Raw genomic sequence first — 23,378 nt, 5'->3', positions numbered from 1 at the left:
GTACTGGCCTCTCAGACACGGGTGCTCTCCCCTGGGACCGAGACGCAACCGGGAAGCCAAGGACGGTTCCTAGAGCAGGACAGCGTGGACCAGGCTGAGCTGTGTCTCCCTTTTGTCTCTCTGTGCTGACCTCAGGCCTGCCCCATGCCGGGGCCAGCTGAGTAATAACCCTGGAGATGGCGGCTGCGGTCATGGCAGGAAGTGTAGAGGTGCGCTGGCCACTGGCCAGGTGTCTGGCTCAACTGGACATGCTGGGTGCAGTTCGCGGGGTGAAGGAGGAGGGCTGGAGCCCAGAGGCTCGGTCCTGGAGGCGGTGAAGCCACGTAGCCTGTTCTGGCGGAAAGGTGGAACCCTTTGGGGATCTGGTGTGCTGAAGGAGTCTTCCCAAGGGAGGGCGTCCAGGCCAGGGCACAGCACAGACCCTGTAGACCCGTGACACCCCACCCTTGCTCCCTGCAGCACAGCGCCCCCTAGCACCATGCTGGGGCACTGGAGCCAGCACTGACTGCGAGGGGACAGCACCTCCCACCGCACTCCCATCCCAGTACGAACCAGGCCCGACCTTGTTCTGACTGGGTGATCACAGGGTGGCAGGAGGCTGCAGCGAGTGGCGCGGCTAGTCACCATGGAGGACACGGGGCCCAGCAGACCGGAGCAGAGCCCAGGGCCATCTGGCCCAGTTTCCCATCACTAATAGTAGCTGGAAAGTGTAAGAACCCCGTGGGATCCGAGGTGGGATAATCTGCCGCCCCACGCCCCACCCACATACTGGGTCTCATCCTTATCACTAGTAATCAGAGACTGGCTTAAACCGGAGCTCTAAGATCCCTGGCCCAATGCAGGCAGCACTCACTAAAACTCACTCTAGTCTTGTTACCCACAGAAATGGCCAGTCCCTTTTTGGAGCCCTGCTCTCGGCCTCACTGCAATCTTGTGGCAGGCAGTTCCCCCGGCTAGTGGTGTGCTGTCTAAAATAAGCTTTCTGCTCTTGTGGTGGGAATTTGCCCCCCTCTCCACATCTCCAACTGTCCCCTTGTGTCAGGACAAGAAGAGGAGCAGCTCCAGCTCTCCCTGTGGTATTTTATAGACTTCCATCCCCTCTAAGGTAACAATCTCCCATCTTTTCAATCGCTCATCGTTGAAGCATGTGTCCAGGCCCTCGGATCATTCTCATCACCCTTCTTTGAACCACTCAAGATCTGCACCATCCTTGTGTGGCGCATGGTGTCCGGAGTAGACTGCGCCATCCACTGATATGAAAGCGCTATAATATCCTCACTATTATTCACCATCTCGTTCCTTCGGCATCCTCACAGCTTAGCTGCTCCGACCGTGGCTGCGCACTGATCTGTCTGCAACGACACCCAGGCCCGTTTCTGAGCTGCAACAGTTATTTCAGACCCCTGGCAGGTGGGACGCAGGGTTCAAATTCTTCCATCTCCTTGCACTGGGCAGACACTGAATTCCAGCTCCCAGCATGCTACCCGTTCCTGTCCCTCTAGGCTCCCTCACTATGCTTTGGCTGACCTCACGCACTGGGTGTGTTCTCCGTTGCAGCTGCTGCTGCTTTACCACTCACCTTCTCTGCCAGCACCCTAAGAGCTTAGACACGGGAACCAGTGCAGAGCCAGCAGACCTGGCATAAACCTTCTGCTAGGCTGGAACCTGCCTGCCTAATCTTGCTCTCCGATTTCTGCCTCTTGGCCCATTTTTGATCTGGGGTAAGACCTGAGCCCCTGTTCTTTAGACAACGCCTCCTGAGGGGCCTTGTCCTGAGATTCCTGGAAGCCCCAAGAAAGCTGGGATATCACTGGAGTAGGGCGCAGATCCCCGAGACACAATCACTACCAGGCCTTATATTTGCCCTTTTATTTCCTCTGAAACATACAAGCAGAACAATAAATTAAATCCCCCACTGGCTGGGGAGCACTGGCGACGGGGGAGGGGATAGAGAGGGGCTTACAGAGAGGAGAGGGCAGGGGCCCATTCCCACCCCTTCCTGGCCAACCCCTTCGCTGCTCTCCAGGAAGGGGGAGCAACACCACAGAGAATGGATGCAACGATGTCTCTGGAAGGTGCCCAACTGTGGTTGCTCCCCAGCGCTGCCTGGATTGACAGATGTGATTTCAAGCACCTCCCTTCAGTATTGTCAATCTGGCCCCTGCACCCATCCCCCGAGAGGTCCGCAGCCAGACTCAGAACTCACTGTCGGATCTGATCCATCCTTAGTACCATTTGTGGACATGGACGTTTGCTCTCTCCCAAATAAGAGATGAATTGGAGCACCTGAGAAATACACCCAGACACCTCCCAGGGCCCAGTTCTGCTGGGGTGGGGTGGGATCCACAACCACCATACACAGCGAGATAGCTTATAAAATAGGGGAGGGGAAACTTGATCAACACCCCAGTGTCAGGAGACAGAGAGTGTTTATAATGGAGGGAAACTTGACTGACATCCCAGAGTTAGCAGATAAAGGGTATCTTGGTGTGGGGTGGCCTGAGAAGGGAGGGGAAACTTAATCAACACCCCATACTGGCCGATAGGGGATGTCCTAGAAGAGAAAGAAACTTTATCGACACCCCAGCGTTGGCAGACAGGGGACATCCTAGAAGAGAATATAAGAACGGCCATACAGGGTCAGACCAAAGGTCCATCTAGCCCAGTATCCTGTCTGTCGACAGTGGCCAGTGCCAGGTGCCCCAGAAGGAATGAACAGAACAGGGAATCATCAAGTGATCCACTCCCTGTTGCCCATTCCCAGCTTCTGGCAAACAGAGGCTAAGGACACCACCCCTGGCCATCCTGGCTAATAGCCATTGATGGACCTGTCCTCCATGAATTAGTTCTTTTTTGAACCCTGTTAAGTCTCGGCCTTCACAACATCCTCTGGCAAACAGTTCCACCGAGCTGACTGTGTGGAGAAATACTTTCTTTCATTTGTTTTAAAGGAACCTTTATCGACAACCCAGCGTGGGCCAACGAGGGACGTCCTAGCAGCATGAGGAAACTTTGACCCCTCCATGTTAGCTGATAGGCAAAGGCTCAGTCAGGCAGGGCAGGGAGTGGGAAGTTACGATTCAAACCCAGGACTCAGCAGCTGGGCAGTTTCCCCATCTATAACATGGGGGGGCGGGATTCTGATACTCACCCACCACAGTTTGACTGAGGCTAGGTAAGTGCTAGAAATTATTATCCTGAATGCCCTGATCCAGCACCTCTTTCCAAGGGCCACATCTTTATGGTAAGGGCACGTCCTGATTTGGGGCTTAGGAGCGCACCCCGATCTTTGGTTAGTTATTTACAGTCACAGAGCTTTATAAAGTTCCCTGCAAAAATATATAGATCTCTCTCTTGATATATATATATAAAAAAAACTATTAGAAATTCGACGCAGCTTGGCTATTTCCATGGCTCCCGCGTATTGAAACCTACAAGTGTTTCTTTTTCCTGCTCTTAGTGTCTCATCCCATCTGTTCGGCAATCGGCTGATGAGCGGATCTGGCATTTTGTTCTAAGTCACCCACGCTCTCCCCCCCCTCAACCCGTTCTCCAGCCCCTCCTATGCCGCAGTGTCGTCAGCACTCAGCATGCCATTGAGGGCCACGCCATCCTGGAGTTTGACTTGGGCGCCCTCGGCCAGGTCCGGGATCTGTCCCAGCATCAGCTGGTCCCGGAGCAGGGTGCGCCGGAAGTAGCAGAGGTAGAAGGGCAGCAGGAAGCCCAGGAGAGAGAAGATCAGGAGGCCAAAATTGACCTGGGGGGGGGAGAGGGATGCAAGGCAAGTGGGAGAGATTTGGAGGGGGGAAATCAGTGATTTCATCTCACAGCTGAGCTACCCACTCAGTGATTCAGCCACCAAAATATGTTCCTTCTCCACCCCCTATTAATTGCACGGCATGCTGGGAAAGGGGCCCACTCCACAGCCCTGCACTCCTCCCCCGGGGGGGCAAGAAGCTCGGACTCCAAGACCTTTTTAGTGCCAACTGGGCAGATTTGCCAATCTGGACACAGGCACTTGCCCAACCAGGGACCGTCCCACTCCTCAAGCCAGCCAGGCACAGGGACCAGCGCTTCCTAGAGGGGAAAGACTCCTACTCCCCCCGTTGACCGCTCGAGCCAATCAGTGACCCCATCCTGCGGTCAGATCAGAGCCAGCGACCCCTAAAGGGGAGGGGCCCCACGTCCCATTCCCCTCTTCCCTGAGCCATCCTGTTCCCCCGAACTATACCCTTTTCTCCAAGGGCAGGCAGGTCCCTGTGACCCCTTTCAGGATGGTAGGAGGAGTCTGGGTCTAGCCCCACCCTTCATCTCTCCAGTGTCAGCTAATGCATTCAACTGGGACAAATGGCACCCTCTGGTCTAACAGGGCCAGGTGCCTCCGCAGAGCCCCCTGCCCAGCCAGCGGAAGGGACGCCAGATCCATCCTCCCCACTCCAGCCTCCCTCACCCCTTGGTGGATCAGACTCAGAGCAGGGCAGAGCCTAAGCCCTTGGGGGGCGGGGTCAGGCACTGGTATTGCCCCGCCCCTTGCCATATGCTAGCTCCCTGGGTGGGGGCAGGGACTCACCAGCCTGAGGTCTGTGGGGAGGGGATCCCGGGATAGGGTTGGCCCGGGGTCACGGCCCTTTCACTTACCAAGAAGGGGTCGCCGGCCAGGGGCCCCACCACGACCATGAAGAGCGGCTGCTGCAGCAGAGCAAAGACGGCGCTGATCAGCGACTGCAGGCCAGTTAGAGTGCCAAAGTGACTGGATGGGTACCTGCCAACCAAAGGCCAAGCGGCCAGTGAGAGCTCTGCCCACCTGGCGCCCCTCCAGGTAACCAGGCCCTGCCCCCACCAAAGTCCTAGGAGTGACCCCCCCCTTGATTAGTGACCCCAGACCTCTCCCATGGCCCCAGCAGACAGGAGAACGAGTGGGATCGAGGGGGCAACCCCCCATCTCCCCTCCCGCCTGCCCACATCCCAGCTGGTTTGTACCCCTCCCCCCATCAAGAAGGACTGACCTTCATCACCAAACTCCATCAGCCTTGGCCCCCCAGGAAAATTAAGGAGGGAGGGAGACGGGGTCCCCGGCTGTTGGGTCATGCCCCTGTGAGCATCCCCAGCCAGTGCTCCAGGCTCTGGGTGTGGCAGGGGCAAGCAGGAAGGATGGGGCAAGAGTGGCGGGGGGCAGGGGACTCACACAGCAGCGTAGAGACTCCCACAGGCGGAGTGGAAAAAGCCTCGCACCATGGTGTGAAGGACAAAGGTCAAAAACTGCAGAGAGAGAGAGAGAGAGAGAGAGAGAGATGGGGGCATCAGAATGTGGGGGGCACCCTGGGGGATCAGCAGCAGACAATGACCATTGGGCCTGGGGCATGATGGGAAAGGACAGGACACTCAGGGTAGCACCAGGTCTGGCGGGCCATGGGGCAAGGGGGAGCGGGCCAGGGGCGGCACCTGCCTGGGGCACCATGGGGGGGCAGAGTAGGGGCCAGCGGTACCTGCAGAGGTAGGTTATCGATGAGGCAGGAGACCCCGAAGACCACCAGCAGAAGGTTGGTGAAGGTGAAGGCCCGGATGGCATTGGTGAGCTTCTGGATCTTGCGGTAGCGGGGCCTAGCAGATGACTTCTCAGCCCCGGTCCTGGCAATGGCAGGGGAAAGAGTCATTAGCCAGCCCAGCGGCATCCGCGCCCCGGGGCATGAGCACCAGGAGTCACACACGCACCCCAGTCCCCACAGCGGGTTCCGTGACCCAGGCCACCAGTGCCAGGATTCACCCCTCAGCAGCCCCAGAGGGGTCTGCACCCAATGGCACCAGTGCCAGGATTCACCCCCCAGCAGCTCCAGTGGGGTCTGCACCCAAGGGCACCAGTGCCAGGATTCACCCCCCAGCAGGAATCCGCGCCCTGAGGCACCAGGATTCGCGGCCCCAAGCTGGATCCATGCCCTGGACACACACTCTCACCCAGCTGCCGCGGTGGCGCCCGTGCCCAGCGGCCCATCCACACAGTCCTTCATGCGCCAGTCCATCACGTAGCCAATGAAGGGGCAGGTTATGAGGCAGAGCAGCTGCATGACCCCGAAGATGGAGGCGTAGAACTCAACTGTCCGTCGGGGAGAAGGTGAGAACCCGGTGCCCAGGCCCTGTCCCCAACCCCACTGCCGGGAAGACTCCCAGGCCCTACCCCCATCAGAGCAGAGACCCCTGTGCCCAGTCCCCACCCCTAGTCTCTGATCAGGGAGGAGACTCTTATGCCCATGCCCTCCCCATCAGGGGGAGAACCCCACACCCAGGCCCCATCCCTCTGCTGTATAGCGGAGAGCACAGCACCTGGGGAGGGCATCGGTCCATCAGCCACTGCATGTGGGAGACCCCACTCCCACTTCCTGCCCCATAGGGGCCCAGGGCTCCCCAGTTTCTTGGCAGTTCCGTACACTGCTGGAGCTAGCAATGCTGGAAGGGCAGGGGGCAGGGCTGGCCTCGGCTACCCCAGCCGCTCCTACCTGTGTCCTCAGCCTGCTCCATCAGCTCCTCTGGCACTGGGGTCAACAACAAAAAAAAAACACACAAGGGCCTGGAGAGAAGTCCCTGGCCGCATTCAAGCCAATGTCCCTCCAACATCTTCTCCCCTCCACACTCCCCTCCAGCTCCCCCTGCTGGCCTTTGGTTCCCCCCTCCTATCCAGCTCCCCGCTACCCCCACTCCAACCCACCTCGGTCTCTCCCTCCTACCCCAACTCCCCCCCACACACACACACCCAGCTTCCCCTCATGCCCTATGCCCTCCTGTGATGAAGTGATGATTTTCTGAGACATTTCTATGCATTGCTCAGTTTCCTTCTGTACTCTTCACTGCTACTTGTGGGCACAAAAGGATTAAAAGCAGTTCTGGGGGCAGGAGGTGTTGGGTCCCATAACAGTCTGGGGCCTGGCTCCACATCAATGGAGGGTCCGTAAAGCCAGTGGGAGCCCCAGGCGCTCCCTGGGGCCCTCCCACAAGCAGACGGGCAAACTCGGCCCTTGGACGACAGACTGAGAACTGGCCGGGCTGAGTTAGGGCAGGTTTGTGCTGAAAATCACATTGGCACGAAGAGCGGGCGAGTCTGTGGCCAGGAGCCTGCCTCGCTTGGCCTTGCTGGACAGAGCTCGCAGTGGAGCCCAGAGGTGGGTAGGCCGCCTGACTGGCCCTTAAGGAAGAGCGGGGCCCTCGGTGGGGCTCCTCCAAGGGGCAGGAGAAACAGCAGGGAACAGTACACACCCTGTGGATCCATGAGAGCAGACCCCTACCCAATGCCCCCTCCTGGCCTACATCCCCTTGTGACCAAGTGGGAATTTTGGTCCCATGTTTATGAGGCGTATGCGTGCCTCAGTTTCCCTCTGTGCTTTGCATTGCTCTGCACACGAGTTCAGAGGGTTAACCAGCTTTCCTTGGGACAGAGCAAGAGCCATGAGGTGTGTGCATCCCGTAGCTGGCTGGGGTGGTACGAAAGGTCGGCAAAGGACTGGCGAAAACCAACCCATATCAATGGAAAATCCAGCAAGAGAGCAGGAACCCCAATGGCCGGGCTGTTCACCCCTAACAGCCACCAGCAAGAAGGAAGGAGACATTCTCCCAGCCCTCAGCCGAGAAGCAGCACAAAGGCCCCAGCGGGAGAACAAAGGGGAAAGGAGGCCAGTGGCCAGGCCTCAGGGCTGAAAAGGAGCCACATAGAGATAGAGGCCATAACAGCTTGACTGGCTAATTGCACCAGCACTGGCCAGGCCGGACTATGGCTCAACCTTTGCCTCTCTGTGCGAACCAAGGCCTTTCCGATCCCGTGGGCCAGGCGGCTAATGTTCCCCCGTGTCTGCGAAGGCTGCTGCTGCTGCTGTCGCTGCAGATACCCCTGACAGCACAGCACCCCGAACGGGCACAAACCTCCCAGAAGCCGAGGAGATAGACGGGGATCGCTAGGGCCCTAGAGGCCATGGGCCTTCCCCTGTGGAACTGGGTGGGGCCTTGGGGGCCAGGGACTGGTAAGAGGCTGGGCCAGTGGATCCATGACACGGTCCCCACTGGGCCCTCACCGTCTTGGCTGCCGCCCGTCACCTGGAACTCCAGCATCTTGTTCATTGCTGCCATGTAGAAGATGATGCGCAGCTGGGTCATGCCCATGGTGATCAGGCTCCACAGGAAGATGGGGGAGCAGACGCTGCGGCGGAAGGGGATTGAGTCTGCAGGCAGGGGCGAGGGAGGGAGAAGGCAAGGAGACGAGTGCAGAGGGTTAACCAGCTTTTCTTGGGGCAGAGCAGACAACCCCCACACCTCCTCCACCAGACACAATAGTGCCCCCCATGAGAGACCCCATCTCCCCGATGGTCTCAGCCAGAGTCATCCCCAGGCTGCTTCCACCACAGCCCCCATCCCCCCGACAACCTCAGCCAGAATCATCCCCAGGCTGCCCTCACCACAGCCCCCATCCCCCCGACAGCCTCAGCCAGAGTCATCCCCAGGCTGCTCCCACCACAGCCCCCATCCCCCCGACAACCTCAGCCAGAGTCATCCCCAGGCTGCCCGCCCCCATCAGAGACCCCATCCCCCCCGACAGCCTCAGCCAGAGTCATCCCCAGGCTGCTCCCACCACAGCCCCCCATCCCCCCAACAACCTCAGCCACTCATCCCCAGGCTGCCCGCCCCCATCAGAGACCCCATCCCCCCCGACAGCCTCAGCCAGAGTCATCCCCAGGCTGCTCCCACCACAGCCCCCATCCCCCCCAACAACCTCAGCCACTCATCCCCAGGCTGCCCGCCCCCATCAGAGACCCCATCCCCCCAACAGCCTCAGCCAGAGTCATCCCCAGGCTGCCCCCCCCATCAGAGACCTCATCCCCCCCGACAGCCTCAGCCAGAGTCATCCCCACTCTCCCCAGCTACAGCAGCTCCCATCACCCCCCTACAAACAGACAGGGGCATCTGTCACTGCCCACCTCTGCTCTGGCATGTGGGAAAGATGAATCTCAGCACTGTTGGATTCCTGGCTTCTACCCCAGCTCGGGGGGGGGGGGGGGAGTAGGGTCTAGTTGCAGGGGGGAAGTCGGGACTCCTGATTGTAGCGCAGCTCTGGGAGGGCAGTGGGATCTAGTGGTTAGAATGGGCGGGGGTTCTCAGAGCCAGGACTCCTCGGTTCTCTCCAAACTCGAGCTCAGTCTAGCAGCTGCGCAGGAGGCTGGCCCCGTGGGTACCTGGGTGCTCCGCCCCCCCCCCACCCCGTGGGTTACGGGCGCCCCAGATCCCGCAGGTAGAACCCAGCGGGACTTGGTGTCGGGCGCTACGGGCGGGGAAAGTGCAGCTCCCCGATCCCGCCAGCAGGTGGAGCCAGACACCCAGGCAGCGCCCCGCAGCCTGCAGAGCCGCTCGCACAACGTACCCGGCCTTGCACGGAGCAGCTGCCGGGCCATAAATGGGCCATAAATCGGCCGGTCGGTCGGGGGCACGGCTAGCCCCGCCCATACACCGCCTGCTGCCCTGGGCTGCACCCCCCTACATTCCCCTGTACCTCCCTACATTCCCCTGTACCCCCGAGCCTGGGAGAGCCCTGCACCTCCCTACATTCCCCTGTACCCCCGAGCCCGGGAGAGCCCTGCACTGCATCCCCTGCAACCTCAGCCTAGGAGAGCCCTGCGCCCCCCACCAGCCTGGGAGAGCCCTGCACCCCCCTACATTCCCCTGTACCCCCGAGCCTGGGAGAGCCCTGCACCCCCCTACATTCCCCTGTACCCCCAAGCCTGGGAGAGCCCTACACCTCCCTACAGTCCCCTGTACCCCCGAGCCTGGGAGAGCCCCACACCCCCCTGCACCCGCAGTCTGACAGAACCCCCTCACACACACTGCTCCCCTGGGGGTATCAGACACCCTGAGGCCCTCAGACACTCTTGGGTGGCCCTGTCACACTGCCCTCCTCAGGAAGCTCTGCCTCCCACCTTGGCAAAGCCCTTCCCCCTATACACCTTGAACCTCCCCCCGCCCACACTCTGGGAAGCCCAGCAGCCCTCAAACCCTGCCCACCCAGGGTGCACACAGCCCAGCAGGGGGTGCTGCAGCAGGACTTCCCCCACCCAGAGACCGTGCCCCCTGCAAGGTACCCTGAGCTCTCCCCCCTATGGGTGCTGGGTCCAGCTGGCACCAGGAGCCTAGGGGGCATGTGGCACTCACACTCGGCAGGGATCGTGGCCCCATGGCACAGGTCCTGCGTGGATGTGCAGAGCTCCTTGCCCTCCTGCGGGCATGGCCCCTTCTGGCTCAGGCGCTGCCCGACGGCGGTGACATGGGTGTAGAACCGATCGCCCGTCACCCTGTGATCCAGAGCCAGCTCACTCAGCTTGATCTTCTTCCTGACCCAGGGAAAGGGGGGTGAGACAAGAACCAGCGCCCCCTGTTGGGGGAGACCTACCACTGCCCCCATAGCGCCGCCTGCTGGGGGAGACCTGCCACTGTCTGCTGGGAGCTCCCCCCCACAGCCAGCGCCCCTTCCTGGGAAAGGCTGGCGCTCCCACACTCTCGCTCACGTGTAGTTAGCCTCCTCTGGCGCCGGAAAGGACTCCTTGGGCCAGTTGACCAGGCAATTGAGGAAGATGAGGCAGGCCAGGCCCGACCAGGTCAGCATTATGGTGATGAAGGAGACGCCGGCATCATAGATCAGCTGGGAGCAGGGGAGCAGGAGGTTAGTGGGACAGATGTGGACAGGGAGGGTCTGGCTGGCATCTTGGGCAGGGGTCACCCTGATACCCGATTTCTCCCCATGTAACCCAGAGGCGCTGATAGTGCTCTGTGAGCCACCCCAATCCAGCAGCCCAGGCCACCCACTGATCTGAAGCAGGAAGTGGGGATGGGGGGGGCAGAACCTGCCCCCACATCAAGAGGCCCCGTACCTTGACTGCGGGGAAGGTGACGGCCGAGGAGGCGTAGGAGCCAATCATCAGCGCCATGAAGGTGGAGCGCAGGTTCCCAAACATGTTGGGCAGCTGGGGAGGACACAGAGCACAGATGTTAGTGGGGGGGGGGACAACCCCAGTGCCAGGACAGCCCCTAGCCCTCCCCAATCCCTTTCCCCCCTCTTCCCATCCCATTCCATCCCATCCACACCACCTCTCCCTGCTGCAGGCCCCTCCCTGCTGCCCAGCTCAGGCCAACTTGCCCTGAGGGGCCCAGATCCACTCCAGCTTGGGGGCAGCCATTTCCCTTTGACCCCCACTGGGGGGGTCTCAGTAGAGGAGCAGTGGGTGGGGGAAGGGGAGAGGAGGCCTGGATTCCCCCTAGGGAGGGAGCCTAGATACAGGGTTAGGGTGCCACAGGGCAGGGCTGGATCCCAGCTCTGGACAGTGTTGGGGCCCCATGGGGGAGGGGATCAGGCCTGATCCTCCCCTCCCCCAGGTGCAGCCGCAAGCAGCAGGGCACCTTGGTTTAGTAAACAGGCCAGCACGTGGTTGGGGCCCTAACCCAGCTCCAACACGAGTCCTGCCCCACCCCTCCCCTCCAGGGCTGGGGCAGGGGGTGTGCTCCACAATCCTGCCTCCCTATTGGCTGCACGGCTACCTGCCCAGGTCACGTGACTGCTGGCAGGTGGGAGGGGCTGTGCCTGTGCCAAGATACAACATGACCCCACGGGAGTGGGGAGGGTGTAATCCTAACCCCTCGTGTGCTCGATGGAGAGATTCCCCCTCCCCTGACCCATGTAGTGCCCCATGCCAGAGGCTGCCCACTTTGCTCCACCCAGCCCTTTGCCAAGGTCCCCTGGCAGCCCGGCCCTGAGGGCTCGCTGGCACCCAGCGCCGGCACACTTCCCGGCTCAGAGCGCTGCATGCAGCGTGTGCATGACGTCTGGGTCAGACCCCATCACGGAGCAGGCAAGGGGCGGGATCACGCCCAGCCTTGCAGCTGGCATGGGGACATGGCCCCCAAGAACACCCCGGCCTGTCCTCCGGGGCCCAGCTGCAGCAGGGGACCCAGCCCCAACAGAAACCCTGCACTGACATTCCCGCCAACCGGCCTCCCAGGTGTGCCCAGGACTGCAGTGCCCAGCTGCCCATCCCTCAGCAACCAACGCAGACAGGAGCATTCAGCATGGGGCGAATACAGCCCCACCCCAGCCCCCACCTGACCCAAGCAAGTGCACAAGGCCCTCCTGTGCCAGGCTCAGAGCTTGGCCTAGTCCCCACCCCACAGAGCAAGCAGCCCCACACTGGGCGCCAGGCCAGTGCTCCCCCGCACCGTGCAAGCCACCAGTCAGGCCCATGCAGAGGCAGCCAGGAGGCAGGTGGCTCCAAGCCTGGCCCAGAGTAATGGGAGCCGTGGCAGGCGAGTGGCACCTCAGCCCCAGGCAACGAGGGGCGAGCGCACTCAGCCCTGGGAGATGGTGAGAGACGGCACAGAGCCCCTGCCCGTGAGCACTATGACCCGCACCCCCCACCACACACAGCCCCCTCCCCACACACTGGGGACCCAGGCTGGGCCCCACCCTGAGAACTGGGTGCTGCGCCATGTCCTTGGAGTGGCTGAGCGAGCTCAGGCGCAGGTCTCCTGAGCAGGCCAGGGCAGGGCCCGGCAGGGAGCCATGGGGACCCAGAAACAGGCAGGGGGGCTAGTCACTCCCCTGCCACGTGACACTAGGCCAGGGTCCTGCCACACCACCTGCCTCCTCAGTACTCAGCTGTGGGGTTCAGGCCCCCTGTGCCAAGCCCTGGGAGGAGATCAGGGCACTGACCTCTCTGGGCATCCAAGCGGAGCCTTGGGACCAAAGATGTTTTGTGCCCTGAGGAAGGCTGGCATGGTACCCCTCCCCCACTCTGCTGCCCCCAGCTGGCCATCCCGAGGGGTTCAGCGCTCCCTCCTGCCCCACAGCGACAGGCACAGCCCCTCCCCACCACTGCTGCCCCCAGCTGGCCATCCTGAGGGGCTCAGCACTCCCTCCTGCCCCACAGCGACAGGCACAGCCCCTCCCCCCAGGGGGCACAGAGCCCACACTCACCGTCAGCGAGGTGAATGTCAGGCATATCCCCCCGAAGCCATTCAGGGACAGGCCGAGGAAAATCAGTGGGGAGAGAACTGGGGGCGAGAGAGGTGGGGAGAGTAGATGAGTCTGAGCTGGGGAACTGAGGGGATGGAAGAACGGAGGAGAGCAGGACTGGAGGTTTAAGGGGATGGGAGAGCGGAGGGGCACAGGGCTGTGGATTTGGGGACGGGAGAGCGGAGGGGCGCAGGGCTGGGGATCTGGGGATGGGAGAGCGGAGGGGCGCAGGGCTGGGAGACTGGGGGGACGGTAGAACGTGAGATAAGCAGTGGAGATGGAGGACTGTGTCAGTGGAGGTATGGATCAGGTTCAGGAAACAGGTTGGGGAGATTGTGGGTGCTGCTGGGAAGACAAGGGGGTGGGGAGCTGCGGGCTGTGGGGAGGAGCCCTCACCTCACCTGGGGGGTCGTAGGCAGCCAGGGCCATCAGAGCGCAGGAGACAGCAAAGCTGAAACTACAGAGGCACAGGGCAGTAATCACCACCCCCAGCCTATGGCCCCCTCCCCAACCCTGGGATCCCTCCATTCCCATGGGCACCTCCCCCAGTGCCCACATCTTGAGATCTAGCCACCCTAAACATATCCCTGAGGCCCCCAGCCCCACAGGACCCAGCCCCCACCTTGGGTACCTCTGGCACCCCCCCCTTGGGAAATCCTCAGTGCACATCTCTCCCTCCTTTTACGTTGTCCCCCCACACCCACCTCACCCACGTCCCCCATCTTAGGACCCAGCCCTGTTTCCTGAGGAAATCAATGGCCCCCTTCCCCATCTCCATGGGCCCTTCTTCCACACAACCCCCACCCAGGGGTTTCCTGACCCTCCCAGGCACCCCGCACCTGCCAAGGAGGCGAAGGGGCCGGGGCCCCAGACGGTCCATGAGCACCCCCAGGGGTAGGGTGGCGGCGCTCAGCAGGAAGGACCCGATGGTGAAGCCCAGGTTCAGCATCTCCTCCTGCTCCACGCAGCTAGGCCAGTGGTGGAGGGGATGCTCCGGAGCCGAGCCGTTGGTCCCGTTTTCACCTGGGGATATTCGCAGCGTCAGACCCTCCCCAGCCCCGGGGGGAGCCCCCCCGACCCTGACCACCCTTGCCCCAGGGGCCGTACCCATCTCTCACTCCATAGCTGGCCAGGGGCCCACGAGGAGAGCACAGAGTCTCATCAGGGAGCAAGGAGGCTCATGGAGGGCAGGGAAACTCTCAGTGGGGGAACAGGTGGGTCCCATGAGACAGCAGGAGGAAAGAGGTTTCATGGGATTCAAGCCAGGCTCTCAGTGAGGGCAATGAAGTCTCACTGGAGGTTGAGGGGGCCCCATGGGGGGACAGGGGGCTCTCAGTGGGAGGGTCAGGTTCCCATGGGGGGACAGGAGGCAAAGGGGAGGGTCAGGGTTCCTGTGATAAAGGGGGGGAGAGCTCCCTTTGATGGACACCCAGCCAGCCACTTAGCTGTAAAATCCCTCTTGGGAGCTGTTCTTTACGTACTTTACCTACAAAGGGTTAAAAGGTCCCCCAGGTAAAGGGAGGGGAAAGTGGGCACCTGACCAAAAGAGCCAATGGGAAGGTGGAACTTTTTAAAATTGGGAAAAAAACTTTGCCTTTGTCTGTTGTTCTCTGGGCTGGAGGGACAGAGCAGCATAAGCAGCTAAGCCAGGTATGATCATAAATATCAGCTTATGCCTAGAACTATTTATCTGAACTCCAAAGATATAAGTAGATCAGAATGTTTAGCTAGACGCAATCAGGTTGATTTTCTTTATTTTGGCTTGTGGACTCCTCTGTGCTAACCCCAGATGCTTTCGTTTGCTTGTAATCTTTAAGTTGAACCCCTCATGAAAGCTGTTTTGGGTGCCTGATTTGTATAATTGTTTCTTTTAAGATCCAGCAAAAAGCCTAAATTCCACATGTATTTTTCTCCCTTTTGATTTTAATAAAATTTACCTTTTTTAAGAACAGGATTGGATTTTTGGTGTCCTAAGGAGTTTGTGCATGTTGTTAAATTAGCTGCTAGCCACAGCTAATTTCCTTTGTTTCCTTTCTCAGCTCTTCCCCGGAGGGGAACTGAAAGGGCTTGAGGGTGCCCCCACAGGGAGGAATTCTCAAGTGCTCCTTCCTGGGTTCAAAAGGGGTTTTTTGCATTTGGGTGGTGGCAGCATTTACCAAGCCAAGGTCAGAGAAATGCTGTAACCTTGGGAGTTTAATACAAGCCTGGAGTGGCCAGTATTAATTTTTAAAATCCTTGCGGGCCCCACTTGTGCACTCGGCGTGACAGAGCGGGGATTCAGCGTTGACCTTTCCCATAGCAGGGACAGGAAGCACAGGGGGATGGGAGGGGCAGGGGTTCCCATACAGGGAGCTGGATCCCATTAGGGGCAGGGGTGAGGCAGAGGAGTCCCTTAGGGTCTCCAGCCCTGGCTCAGGAATGCTGTATGGTGCCACAGCTGGTGGGGTCTGTGCCAAGTGCTGGTCTCACTGTCACCCTGTCCACAGGCATGCTGCAGCCCCATGGGGTGGGTGTCAGGGGGGCCAAGGCAGGATGAGTCCCAGCACAGCCTGGCACGGGGCAGATTTGTACATGAGTGCCTGGGGCCCATTGAGGGGGGCCTCACCCAGCCTGCCCTAAGCAGCTGGGATTGGTGGGAGGCGCCAGTGGCATGGTGTCTGTCAATCCCCCACAGGTCTGTCTGTCCCTCTCCAGGCTGTGTCTGACTGCAAGTCTCTTGTGGCAGGCAGAGCAACCCGGACCCTGTCAGACCCATCCATCCTGCAGGGCCTGTCCCGCCCACCTGGGGCGAGGGGCCAGAACCAGCCCGGCTGATCTGAGGAGGAACCCAGCTCTGTGGGGCCTCTGCAGGGACTGAGCCCTGGCCACACCCCAAACACACTCACATTCCCACACATCCCCATTCCAACATCTTCCCATGGCTCCACCCACTCCATCTCAGGCTCCACCCCTCCCTGCTTGGCCATGCCCCTCCTCATCTCAGCTCCTCCCGATTGCCCAATCCTATTACTTCCCTTTGCCCTCCACTCCTCATATCATCCCCCACCCTTCTCCTGCTTGGCCCCTCCCATGTTATTGTCCTTCCCCTTTCATGTTTGGCCCCTCCCACTTTCTCTTTGCCCTTCCCCACTCCTCTCCAGCTTGGTCCCTCCCACTCTCTCTGTGCCCCGCCCTTCTCTCGCTCAACCCCACACACTTTCCCTTGCCCTACTCTCTCCCTGGGCCCCTCCCCTCTCACCTGTGCACATGTTGGAGTAGAAGCCCTCGTGCTTGAGCATGATGAGCAGGGAGCCCCAGCCCAGCAGCACGGCAGAGAAGAAGAGGTTCTCCAGGACGGCAGTGCACGCCATCCACCAGCGCCGCCGGTACGCCTGCTGCAGCGTCAATGCCATCCCTGCTCCACAGGCTGGGGACACAGAGCAACTGGCTCATTCTTTGCCCCCTCCCACTTTATCTCCTTGCCCCTCCCCTCTTTAACTCAATGGCAAAGCATAGGAGGGGGGGGTGCTGCAGGGATCTGGTCTTATTTAACCTCTGCCCTACCAGTTTGGAAGAGGGAGTAAACAGCACAGTATCCACCTGTCTTAGAGACTTACCGGGCCCATAGTGCCTCAGCTCCCTCAATGCCTTTGTATCCTTACACAGACAGGCCAATTATGCCTATTGTACAGATGGCCTTTCCGTGCCTCAGTTTCCCCAAGTGACCTGCCCCAGGTCTGCGGCAGAGCAAGGAACTGAACCTAGGTCTACCCAGTCCCAGGCTAGCGCCCTAACCACTGGGCCATCCTTCCTCCCATTGAAAGTCACAGATGCTATGAGTGAGGCCAGGGAAACAACCCACCAGGACAGGAAATGGAGACTGATTGTTTCTCTAGATCTGCTCTAGCTCAGCTGTGTTTGCAGGGTTGCTGTAGCTGTGCTGGTCTCTGTAGAGCTGGAAAACTAGACAGAAGTCGGTCCAGTGAGCAGGGTTACCTCACCCACCTGGTCTCTCTCGTTCAAACACAAACTCAGTCAGGGCAGCAGGAGGTCAGAAGAGCTGGTCGCAGTGGGCTGGTCTGGCCTTGGGATCTGTGACTCTCTGAAATACCAACACGGAATTTTACATGGGAAAGCCAGTGTTTGATTTGTAGCAAAACAGATGCAATTGTTTTGCTTTCTTAACTGACACAGCAAACTCAGAGGTGCAGGAGCTGTGACCTACCAAGCTCTGAGGTGCCGAGGCTGAGCCCTGGCACAAATTAAGCATTAGGGAAAGCAACTAGGGTGATCAGATGTCCCATTTTTAAAGGGACAGTCATGATATTTGGGGCTTTTTCTTATATAGGCTCCTATTATCCCCCCACTCCCTGTCCCGATTTTTCACATTTGCTGTCTGAGCACCCTAAAAGCAATAGCCAATCCAGCTGGAGCAACCTGATCCCAAAGCAGGGTGCCCCCCGCCGGGGCTGGGGGCACAGACTGTGAAAAAGACCAAGGTGAAGGAGTGGGGCAGCGCTCCCTGAAATGAGGCACAAGTTTGGAAGCTGGAGTGAAGAGGCCGGAGCAACAGGCTTGCCCTTGGCCCGGTGCCAGTGCTGATTCTACACAGGGCTCGTTTCCAATGGGAGACAAAATGTTTGGGGCTCTGTTGAGTTTGCAAATCTCCAAAGGTGGGATGAGAGAACTTTAAGAAAGAGGAATTTAGGTAAGAAAATGGCTTCAAGGGGGAATAACACCTGGGGGAAGGGCCAGGGGCCCCACGATCCAGCCAATGATTTGTGCCCTGGGGGAAGAGCCCCTAGACAGCCCGTGTACACGAGGGCCTTGCCCTGCCTCAAGCTGTCCTATGACCCCCTGGCGGAAGCAGAGGTGCTGAGCCCCAGCCGTCAGGATTCTCATGTCAGGCTTCTCTGACAGGTGACAGCACTCTGGGGTACCCCCATCGCAGGGGTATCCCCTCCAGTGCTCCCATCGCTCCAACATCCCAGCTCTGTAATCCACTCAAACCCCCTCGCAGCATGGCCTCCCCCCACCCAGCAGCTTCCTAGAATCCCCCTCTCCTTCTCTTCCTGTTCCAGCACAGCCAGCCACATGGCCCTACTCCTCCCCAAAAATAGCCCAGAATCAATACAGGGCTGGGCTGCGCCTGGCCTGGCCGCCCTGCCACGTGGACTGCACAACGATTGCTTTGCCCCAGTCACACATGTGTGAAACACTCCAGTCCCCTTGGCCCAGCTGGCCCCCTCCCCAGCCACTGCCTTCCCTCACACCACTCCCCCTTGGCAGCCCTCGCCCACACTTACCCTCCGGGCGAAATGGGTCGGTGATCCCAGAGCAGGGAGGGGTCAAGCGAACTCTCTGTCTGCCTCAAGCCACTGGCTAAGCGGTGTGTTTTTTTGCCTGCTGTTTGCCAGCTGCTGAAGTTAGAAACGGCTGAGCGGGAGTTGAAGAGCCTTGTGTGTGCAGTGCAGGAAGTGAAAAGAGCATGTGTGGTCTGCTTTATAAGGGCATCAACTCTGCATGTGTGTGTGAGAGAGAGCGAGAGAGCCAGGAGGGGAAATAAGAAAATATGAAGGAGCTAAAGAGGCAAAGAACAAAATAAAGAGGGAATTGAAGAATGAATAAAAGAATGAACAAGTTAAAGAAAGACTGAAAGGACGAATGAGCAAAGAGAGTGAATTACAGAAAGACCAAATTAAAAAAGATCAGGCAAAAAGTGAATTGAAGGAGGAAAGAAAGAGTCAGTGAAAGAATTAAAGGAGGAACGAAAGATGGAAGAATTGAAGAACAAACTAAAGAGGGAAAGAAAGAATGAGTTACAAAAAGAATGAAGGAAAGAAAGAACGAAAGAGAATGAAAGAAAGAACGAACTGAAGAAGGAAAGAAAGCATGAGTGAAAAAATGAATTAAAGAAAGAACCGGCAACAAAGAACAAATTGAAGGAGGAAACACAGAATGAGCAAAAGAATTAAAGAATGAAGGAAAGAGAAGAAATGAAAGAACAAACTAAAGAAGGAGAGAATGAGTGAAAAAGAATGAATTCAAGCAAAAAATGAATTGGAGGAAATTCAGTGTTCATCAATGCAAAAGAATGCACATTGGAAAACATAATCTCAACTCTACCTACAAAATGATGGGGTCTAAATTAGCTGTTACCACTCCAGGAAGACCTTGGAGTCATCATGTTAGTTCTCTAAAAATATCTGCTTCATGTGAACTGGCAGTCAAAAAAGCGAACAGTGTTAGGAACCGTTAGGAAAGGAATAGATAAGACAGAAAATATCCTAATGCCGCTATGTAAATCCATGGCACGCCCACACCTTGAATACTGCATGCAGCTCTGGTCGCCCCAGCTCAAAAGAGATGCATTAGAATTGGAAAAGGTACAGAGAAGGCAAACAAAAATTATTATGGGTCTGGAACAGCTTCCATATGGGGAGAGATTAAAAGGACGGGGTCTGTTCAGCTTAAAAAAGAAACAACTAAGGGGGGACATGATAGAGGTCTGTGGTATCAGGACTAATGTGGAGAAAGTGAATGAGGAAGTGTTATTTACCCCTTTGCATAACATGAGAACCAGGGGTCACCTAATGAAATGAATAGGCAGCAGGTTTACAACAAACAAAAGGAAGTATTTTTACACACAGTGCACAGTCGGCCTGTGGAAGTCGTTGCCAGGGGATGCTGTGAAGGCCAAAACCACAACTGGTTTCAAAAAAGAATTAGGTAAATTCAAGGAGGACAGGCCCATGAATGGCTATTGGCCAAGATGGTCAAGGGTTCAATCCCATGCTGGGGATGTCCCTAAATCTCCAACTGTCAGAAGCTGGGACTGGACGACAGGGGATGGATCATTTGATAATTGCACTGTTCTGTTCGTTCCCTCTGAAGCACTGGACACTGTTGGACAACAGGACACAGGGCTAGATGGGCCACTGGTCTGACCAAGTCTGGCCATTCTTACGTTCTTGTGAAATAATTAAAGAATGAACAAAAGATGGAAGAAACAAAATACAGAATGAACTAAAGAAGGGAAGAAAAATGAGTGAAAAAAATGTTAGAAAAAACAAAGAACTAAAGAAGGAAAGAATGAACAAGTAAAAAAAGAATGAAATAAAGAATGAGCAAAACAGAAAAGGAATTAAAGAAGGAAAGAAAGAACAAGTGAAGGATGGCATAAATGAAAGAAAGAAGGATTAAGGAAAGAAAACAAAGGAAAAAAATGAATGAGAAACAATTAAAGAATGAACTATAGAAATAAAAGAATGCATTAAAGAAGGAAAGAACAAATTAAAAGGAGAAAGAAAGAATGAAAGAGTGATGGACAGGAAAGAATGAACTGAAGGAAGTAGTGAGAGAAGGAAGGAGTGGATAGAGGAGAGAGCAGAGGGAGAAGGAGGGGGGAAAGAACAGAGAGGAGATTTCCAAATGGGACAGAAGAGAAGAAAGGGGGGCAGGGAGAACAGAGGAAAAGACTAGGTTGGCTGGAGCATATACTGGGAGCAGGCGGATCTCACCAGTGCAGGTCGCCCTTGAGAAGTGCCAGGATCACACTTGGGAGGTGGGGGAGTGTCTCACCCTTCCCTTTATGTCTCCTACAGCCCCAGGGTGCAGTTGGAGCCCTCCCCCCTCCCAGCTTCTCATTGGCCGCTGACCAGCCTTTAGCTGCTGTGATGAGTTCAGCTGCGCAAACACAACCTACAGCTCAACCTTTAACTCCCTGGGTGCCACCCACAGGTGCCCCCTCCCCTGCCCGGCCTGTCTGGTTGTGCTGCATGTGCACATTCATGTGTGTGTATAGTTGTGCATGTGGTTGTGTGTGTGTACGTACGGTTGTGCATGCAGAGTGGGTGTACGTGTGGTTGTGCATGGTGGGTGGTTGTACATGGTGTTGGTGTGTAAACATGCATATGTGGTTGTGTGTGAGAGATTGTGCGTGTGTGTGGCTGTGCATGTGTGGCTGTGCCTGGTATGTGTGCACATGTGGCTGTGTCTGGTGTAGTTGTGGTAGCATGTATGTGGCTGTGCAAGGTGTGTGTCTGTCTCTGCGGGTGCATGGGGTGTCTCGTTGTGCGTGACACTGCATGGTGTGTGTCTGTCTCTGTGCAGGTGCATGGGGTGTCTGTGGTTGTGTGTGACACTGCATGGTGTGTCTGTCTCTGTGTGATTGTGTGATGTGGATGCACAGGATTGGTTTGGACCAGTCTCTTGGAGTGTGCCAGACCCCCAAAGGGTCCCACCCTTCCTTAAGGGCATCAGGCCTCACCGCCTCCTGTGACTGACCCTCCTGCCTCATCCCGTGAGCTCAGTTCAGAGTTCCCAGCTGGGACAGATTCCTGGCACAGCCTTGTCTGCTCTTAATGCGCCTCATTAAGTATTTGTGGTGACACTCAGTGTTGTCAAAACAGCTGGGTTCGGCAGTCAGCTGTTACCCAGCACAGAAGGGCCATAGGTGAGCACAGAGAAGTGAAGGTTAAAGCAGGGCCCAAGTCCGTCCTGCTCAGGCCAGAGCCCAGCCAAGCTGTGGTGAACACCTCTGTTCAGGCTCTGTCTCAGTCTGACCTCCCTGGTCAGTTCCCAGGTGAGAGCCCCGACTCCTTCCCAGAGCCAACTCCTAACCCCACCTCCCACCTTCCCAGCCCTTTGTTTTCCTGCTGGGGGGTTTGCTCAGCCTCCCTGCTGAGCGGTGGGGAAATCCATCCTCCTCTGGGGCACAGGCTGCTAGGCGTCAATGTCCTGGTGAATGGATTTACTGTCTTAGGGAAGCCACCCTCAGCCAGTCCTTCCTTTTTAATGACCCGCTCAGGCAGCCATGTAACATTCACACTGACATCTCCCAGCCTGTCCAGACAGCAAACTGTCCTTTTTCCCCACTGGGTAACAATGCAACGTAAAAGGGGGTGTTTGTGACATTCTATACCTAGGCAGGGCCAGCTCTAGATGTTTCGCTGCCCCAAGCACGGTGGCATGCCGAGGGGGGCGCTCTGCCGGCCCCGTGGCTCCGGTGGACCTCCAGCAGGCGTGCCTGCGGAGGGTCCACTGGTCCCACGGCTCCACCGAAGCCACAGGACCAACAGACCCTCCGCAGGCATGTCTGCGGGAGGTTCACTGAAGCCGCGGGACCAACGGACGCTCCACAGGCATGTCTGCTGGAGGTCCACTGAAGCCACGGGACCAGCGGACCCTCCACAAGCATGCCACCCAAGGCTACCTGCCTGCCGCCCTCCTGGCAACCGGCAGAGTGCCCCCCGTGGCATGCCACCCCAAGCACACGCTTGGCGTGCTGGGGCCTGGAGTCACCTCTGTACCTAGGGGGAGCGTGCTGTAACCCCTATATTCCTTGTTTTCATATCATTGTGATCTTACGTGCTAAGCAGGCCTTGTAAGGTATCAGGGAAAAGGTTATGATCTGCTGAAAGTGATTTCTCTCTATATATCATTAATGCAAATGAAATTATGAGGATTATGTAGTATAGTTGTCACTAAAAATGCTGTAAGTTGGGGGAATCAGCCAGATATTAGTTCCTCAGAGGCAACAGCAAGGAAAGCAACCAACGGCCAGGCGGGGCGCCAAACAACCCATCAACAACCATTGTCCAGCAAGGGGACTACAGTGCAATGACTCACCTGCAGGAAGCCCCATCAGTGGAATTGTTCAGCCTTGCTTGGAGAGACTCCACGTAATGCTCACCTGACTCTGAAAGGGGGAGGTGGGAGCAAAGCGAAGAGGGAGGAAAGGACATGATAAAAGTGAGAGATGTTTGCCATGCTCTTGCTCTCTCTTCCACCTCCATCTACAGACATCACCACCAAGTGACTAAAGTCCTGATCAAAGGGGAGAGCCTGGCTGAAGAGCAACCATCCAGCCTGTGGTGAGACGCATCTAAGTTTGTAAGGGCCCTGAGAGTGTTGAGATCAGCTTAGAATGTGTTTTGCTTTTATTTCATTTGACCAAATCTGACATGTTTTGATTTATAATCACTTGAAATCTCTCTTTATAGTTAATACATTTGTTTTTGTTTATTCTACCTGAAGCAGTGTGTTTGGTTTGAAGCGTGTCAGTGACCCTCCTTGGGATAACAAGCCTGGTATATATCAATTTCTTTGTTAAATTGATGAACTCATATAAGCTCACAGCGTCCAGCGGGCATAACTGGACACTGCAGATTCCTAGGGTTGTGTCTGGGACTGGAGATATTGGCTCGTGTCATTCCATTGTGCAATCTAAGGAGCACTTTACATGCCAGAGGCTGTCCATGAACCGCCCAGGAGTGGGGGTTCTCACAGCAGAGCAGGGTAAGGCTGGCGCCCAAAGTCAAAGATTGGGGTTACCAGTAGATCACCAGTCCAGATAACACCAGAGGGG

The 23,378-nt window shown here is 57.3% G+C and overlaps 1 protein-coding gene across 5 annotated transcripts; it reads right to left on the bottom strand.

Annotated features, from left to right (window-relative positions):
* Positions 1–1,854: 1,854 nt before the first annotated feature.
* Positions 1,855–22,876, bottom strand: SLC43A1 (solute carrier family 43 member 1). 5 transcript variants are annotated; one of them, XM_032775790.2, is made up of 16 exons: positions 22,640–22,876; positions 17,015–17,111; positions 16,269–16,436; positions 13,870–14,053; positions 13,432–13,487; positions 12,992–13,068; positions 10,896–10,988; positions 10,533–10,666; positions 10,180–10,358; positions 8,055–8,201; positions 6,492–6,527; positions 5,953–6,091; positions 5,487–5,628; positions 5,186–5,259; positions 4,639–4,762; positions 1,855–3,757 (listed from the first exon to the last, which is right to left on the bottom strand). In XM_032775790.2, the coding sequence occupies exons 3-16, from the start codon at positions 16,420–16,422 to the stop codon at positions 3,563–3,565; spliced, it is 1,734 nt and encodes a 577-aa protein (XP_032631681.1). In that variant the 5' UTR covers positions 16,423–16,436; positions 17,015–17,111; positions 22,640–22,876; the 3' UTR covers positions 1,855–3,562. The 5 variants fall into 5 exon arrangements, with proteins under 5 accessions (XP_032631681.1, XP_032631680.1, XP_032631682.1 ...); XM_032775789.2 differs by lacking the exon at positions 22,640–22,876 and adding an exon at positions 18,316–18,727; XM_032775791.2 differs by lacking the exons at positions 5,186–5,259; positions 22,640–22,876 and adding an exon at positions 18,316–18,727.
* Positions 22,877–23,378: the final 502 nt, after the last annotated feature.

The sequence above is a fragment of the Chelonoidis abingdonii genome, chromosome 4 (assembly GCF_003597395.2).
Source record: "Chelonoidis abingdonii isolate Lonesome George chromosome 4, CheloAbing_2.0, whole genome shotgun sequence".
Classification (NCBI taxonomy): Eukaryota; Metazoa; Chordata; order Testudines; family Testudinidae; genus Chelonoidis; species Chelonoidis abingdonii.
Note: the sequence above shows the minus strand (reverse complement) of the source record. Positions and strands in the feature narration are given on the sequence as shown.